This window comes from Monoraphidium neglectum (assembly GCF_000611645.1).
Source record: "Monoraphidium neglectum strain SAG 48.87 unplaced genomic scaffold scaffold01811, whole genome shotgun sequence".
Classification (NCBI taxonomy): Eukaryota; Viridiplantae; Chlorophyta; class Chlorophyceae; order Sphaeropleales; family Selenastraceae; genus Monoraphidium; species Monoraphidium neglectum.
In genome coordinates, this window is record NW_014011817.1 from 2,108 (window position 1) to 7,409 (window position 5,302).

Sequence of the window (5,302 nt, forward strand, 5' to 3'; positions counted from 1 at the left end):
GGGTGTAAGGGCCTGACGCTACAGTCGCCTCAGCGACTGGCCGCCGCTCCCCATCAAGCTCTGCTCTCGACTGTACACACATTGACACAGACCACAAGCATCATCGACGCGACTGGTTGCGTGCACGCTCCGTCTGTCACTTCCTAGGCTCACCTGCACCTGCAATCCCTCAAACAGGCTGCGCCACCGTCGACGACGACGGCCGCCCCACCCTCCTCTACACCGGCGTCGTCCTCCGCCCTGGGGCGCCGCCCGGCCTGCGGCCCGACAGCTTCACTGTGTCCCGCCTCTGCACTGAGACGCAGCTGATGGCTGTGGCGGACGACCCCGGTGGGTGCTGCGCTGCGCGCGATTGCGGTGCGTGTGCCCTCCCGTCTTGGCGGACGCGACAGCTTCAGCTGCGTTGATTTGAGGAGCGCCTGAGCCTGGTTCAGAGTTTGAAACAGCCGATTGCAGGCCTGCCTTTGGAGTGACGCTGCGCTTCACTTGAGTAGGGCCGCAGCCGCTCTCATGATAGCGAGCCGTGCACAGCACAGCCGCCAGCGGGAATTGCGACAGGTCAGCGTGCCCCGCTGGTCAGCAGCGTTGGCTCTGGCACGAGCCGCCTCTCTGCCGCGCGCGCGCCCTCACCTGCGACGGCCACGCCTGCTGCGTACGCGCGCCCCTCTTCACCGGGCGCGCGCAGACGACCCGGACCTCACGCGCTGGGTCAAGGCGCCGCGCCCCTGGCTGGCCGCGCCGCCCGACGGGATGCCCTACAACTGCTGGCGTGACCCCTTCGTCATTGAGAGGCCGCGCGGCGCAAACAAACGTGTCGGCGGGCGACCAGGCAGCGAAGACACAGGCAGCGGCGGCCGCTGGCGCGTTGTGATTGGCAGCGGGGTGGACGACGCGCCGCGCGCCGACGGCGGCCCCGGCCCCCGCGCGCGCGGCATGGCGCTAGCGTATTCGGCCAGGCGCCTTGCAGACGGCGGATGGGAGCTGGAGGCGCGACCACTGTGCGAGGCGCGGAGCGGGGAGGTGGACGGGCGCGTGTGGGAGTGCCCGCTCGTCGCGTGGCTGGACCCCTTGCCGCAAGCAGCAGGCGGGGCAGGCGGCATCACGAACGACCCGGCGGGCGGCAGCTCGGCCGCGGCCGCCAGCAGGGGGGCGCCAGAGGCTGCCGCAGGCACCGGCGCGGGTGCAGGGCGGCAGGGGGGTCCGGGCGCGGGACGGGCGCCCACCCACCTGTTTTCGGCGTCCGTCGGTCGCAGCCCGGCGCTAGGATGGCTGGGCTGCCTGCGCGAGGGCGGCCCTTTTGAGTTTTGGGATGACCTCGCCCATGCCGCCGCCGACGGTGCCACGCGTGTGGGGGTGGAGGGTGGCGCCTCTCGCGGCGACGGCGGCCGCGCGCACCCCGGCGGCGGTCACACCAGCGGCGGCCGCCGCAGCGGCGGCGGCGGCGGCAGCGGCAGCAGCAAAAGCAGCAGCGGGGGCTGCGGGGATGGGGGCCCGTTTCCCCTTGACCTAGGAGACCTCCTTTATGCGCCCAACACACTGAGGGACCCCCAGGCAAGCAAAACCCCCCCACCCCCCCATCCCACGGCTGCTGCCAGTGGGGGCAAGGGCCCAGCCGCCAGGACACCCAGCGGCCGCGCTCTGGGCTACACCCTGATTCGGGGCGGCGCAGGCCGCGAAGCGCCGCGGCAGTTGCTCGCCCTCTGTCCTGCAGCCACGCCTCGTATTGTTTATTGCCTCTCGGCTTACCTGCTCTCCCTGTCGCCCTCATCCCCCTGTGGACCACTCCCTAATCTGCCGCAGGGCCGCACCCTGCTGTGGGGATGGCTCAGCGAGCTGCACAGCCCCCAGGCAGAGGACACCACCACCAGCCCAGCCACTGCGCCCGCCGCCGCCGCCTCTGCAGCCGCCAACCCCGCCGGCGCCGGCCCGCCCCCCTCCCCGGCCGACCACGCCTTCGGTTGCATCTCCCTGCCGCGCGTGCTGTCGCTGGCGCGCGCGCCGCCGGCGGTGCCGGCGGCGGCTGGCGGCGGCGGGGGGTTGGGGGCGCCGCGCTACTACCTGCACTCGCGGCCACTGCCTGAGCTGGCCCAGCTGCGGCGCGGTAGCGGGTGGCTGGGCGACGGCCTGAGAGTGGAGCCTCGCCAGCCCAGGTGGGCGGCCTGCCTGGTTGCATGCGCAGAAGAATGTCCAGTGTCACTAGTGCCCTGCCTGTGGAGCCCGTGTGGCGCCCAGGCCTTGGCATGAGCCTTGCAGGGTGTGCGCATACTCAGTGCGGCGCCGCTCCATTGTTATACCACACCCGGGATCACCTGTCCAGCGCCCAAAGGAGCACATCACAACTCCCGCTTGCCCCCCTCGCGCGCTCCCTCTCTCTCCATCCCATCGCCTGGTTCGCGTGTTAACCTCCCACCTGAAATCCCCACAGGCACGTGGCAGAGGGCCTGCACCTGACGCACGCCGACGTCACCCTCGCCCTCTGCCCGCGCCCCGGCTGCGCGGCTGCCGGCTTCCTGGCCACCACCCGCGGCCCCGGCCGCACGCCCCCGGCTGCGGCGCCAACGCCGGGGGGCCCGAGCGGGGAGGCGGGGCCTGAGGGTACCGCCGGCGGCGGCGGTGGTTGTGACAGGGGGGTGGTCGGTGATTTGGAGCTGCAGGGGGTGCTGGTGATGTGCGCCTTCGATGAGGGCCGGCTAGGAGCATTCATTGGTCCCATCCGCGATGTGCGCGCCGTCATTGCGTCGCAAACACTGCCGCCGCCCGGCGGCGGCAGCGGCGCCGCCGGGGCGCGGGGCCTGCGCGCACTGGGCGGGCAGCTGCCGGGCGCGGTGCCGGGCGCTGCGGCGGAGCTGAGGGTTTTCTTCGACGGCAGTGTCTTGGAGGTGTTCACAGGCTGCGGCTCTGCGCTGGCGACACGGCTGTACACGCGGCAGCTGCCAGGCACGCGGCTGGCAGTTGAAGGTTGCGAATCCGCGGCGCATGGCGTCAGCGGCAGCGGGGGGGAGGCGGGCGCGTGCCAGCTGGAGCTTGTGGCGTTTGGGGCCGAGGTGGTGGCGCGGTGCGAGGTTTTTGAGATGGGGAGCGCGTGGGAGGGCGAGGGGGACTGATGTGTGTGTGTGCGTGCTGGGGTTGCTTGAGGTTGAGCGAATTCTGGGAATTGGACCCCCTAGCTCAGCCTGATTATTGACGTGGCCGCCTCACATCTCGCGACTGCAGCATGTTGCAGCTGCACTGCAGCGTGTTGCAATTGAATGCGAAGCTTAATATTGTGCAAGACTGTAAGTGCCTCGCCCTGGGGTTGTGAGCGGCCATATTCTGGGGCAGGGGTGCGCCCGGCTGCTCACGTGCATGTTGCATCCAAAGGGCGTGCGCTTCAGCCACATGCCTGCACGGACTTGCGTGTGGGTGCGTACGCGTAGGTTACGCATCAATCTTCTTGGTGCAATCAAAGTATACCTCAGCTTGTTTGGTGTCGTAGTCAGCCGTGACCACCTCGCAGGGGCCACGGTGGCAAGAGCGGGGCAAGCAGCAGAGTGCTCAATCGCGTGCGGTATCCCTCTGTCCGCACCTGTTCCACAGCAACAACTTGTACCTCAACCACCTGGTACAATGGCATTGGCCACACCAACATCGCACGCCGCAGCTGATACCACGCAGCAGCGAGCGTGCCCGCTGGTGCCTATAGTCCAGCTGGTGACGCAGCCACGGGTGTGTTTTGCACTTTCGATCCTCAGCATATGGATATCAAGCTTCATCACATCAAGCTGACCCCTACGTGCTCTATCTTGCCCTGTTGAGAGACCTTGTAAGCGCCGTCAGCGCGTCACAGCCATCTCGCTCGAGTGATCTGGAGGTGTAGCTATCTGCACGCACATCTGGACATTTCACGTGTTTAGTCACATTGCAACTTTTTTGCTCTTCCTGCGCACTGTGATCTGCATCATAGGCAGTGGCCATCGCGCGCAGTTGGCGTTCATAACACAGCGTAGGCGCTGCTGTTACGTTATCAGGCAAGCAAGCTTTGGCGTTGCCGCCCAGTGGCCAGTGGGCGGCGGCAGCCATTGACGGCAGCCGCACAGCAGCAGCGCACTCGGTGCAGGTGCCGCCGCCCGGGGTGTCCGCACAGCAGCGGCTGGGGACGAGATGGACCAGACTACGCGGCTGTTCCAGATCCGGCGAACATGCCTGGAAATGCTGTCCGACCGCGACTACCTAGTCGCCGAGGTGGGGCATGGGGGGCGCGAGGCAGCCTCGACCTGCAGCGGCAGGGACGACTCTCAAAGCGGCTCGCACGCCGCTGCGCCAGCCGCCGCGGAGTCCCTGTCCCCCTCTCCCCCTCTACATCGTGGTCGTGACGACATCCGCACGTGCGTGTGCTGGACGCCCCTCGTGTGCGCGCAGGGTGACCTGACGATGAACTTTGACGACTTCAGGGCGCAGTTTGCGGCGCAGGGGTCGGTCTCAAAGGAGCAGCTCACGCTGCTGCAGCAGCACAAGGACGACCCCTCACAGAAGGTGGGGAAGAAAATGGGGGGCAGCACAAGGAATGAGTGCGTTGCTGAAGCATTTGGGTGTGTTTGGCGGGTATGGCGGGCTGGTTTTAGCGCGCCCGCTCGCTGCGCGGCCGGTGAACCGAGAAGTGCTGCACATATCCGTGCACACGACTGGCGGCCCACTGACCCAGCGGCTGCGCCGCCTTCACCGCGACCGCCGCCCCTCAGATCATCGTTTTCTTCCCCGAGGCCAGCAAAGTGGGCGTGAAGGAGATCAAGGACATGAGCGAAAAGATGAAGGTGAGGGGGCACCAACAACCGCCGCGGGCGCGCCCCTCCGCTCTGTTTAGCTTCACCCGCAACCGGCACAGCGCCTGTCCCTTGCAGTGCTTTCTCCACACGCTGCGCAACCGCTCTCAAAACCCCTGTCCCCGCCACACCCCGCGAGCGCACCCTTTCTTTCTTGGCAAACCACACACCCCAGTCGGCTAATCGCTACCATCACTGCCAACCCTGCCACCCCCCTTCCCATTCCCCCCCTCCCCCCCCCCCAGGAGGAGGGTGTCCAGCGCGCACTGCTGGTGGTGGCCCAGAACCTGACGCCCTTTGCGCGCAGCGTGGTGGCAGACATGCAGGGCAAGCAGGTGCAGCACGCTGGGTGTGTGTGTTTGCGTGTGTGTGCGTGTGTGTGCGTGTGTGTGTGTGCGTGTGTGTGTGTGTGTGTGTGTGTGTGCTCTTGTGTGTGCTCTGTGTGTGCTCTTGTGTGTGCTCTTGTGTGTGCTCTTGTGTGTGCTCTTGTGTGTGTGTGTGTG

At 67.6% G+C, this 5,302-nt stretch overlaps 2 protein-coding genes across 2 annotated transcripts in view; both read left to right on the forward strand.

Moving 5' to 3' along the window:
* Positions 1-308: 308 nt before the first annotated feature.
* Positions 309-3,104, forward strand: MNEG_9075 (hypothetical protein; the record flags this gene model as incomplete). Its single annotated transcript, XM_014042452.1, has 4 exons — positions 309-330; positions 686-1,347; positions 1,801-2,150; positions 2,426-3,104. The coding sequence occupies 4 exons, from the start codon at positions 309-311 to the stop codon at positions 3,102-3,104; spliced, it is 1,713 nt and encodes a 570-aa protein (XP_013897906.1).
* Positions 3,105-4,140: 1,036 nt separating this feature from the next.
* MNEG_9076 (DNA-directed RNA polymerase II subunit E) overlaps positions 4,141-5,302 on the forward strand; it is a gene marked incomplete at both ends in the record, with an annotated part of 2,308 nt that continues 1,146 nt past the window's right edge. The window contains 4 exons of the mRNA XM_014042453.1: positions 4,141-4,221; positions 4,399-4,512; positions 4,719-4,790; positions 5,045-5,134. Coding sequence (XP_013897907.1) covers positions 4,141-4,221; positions 4,399-4,512; positions 4,719-4,790; positions 5,045-5,134 — 357 coding nt within the window. The remainder of the gene's footprint in view (positions 4,222-4,398; positions 4,513-4,718; positions 4,791-5,044; positions 5,135-5,302) is intronic.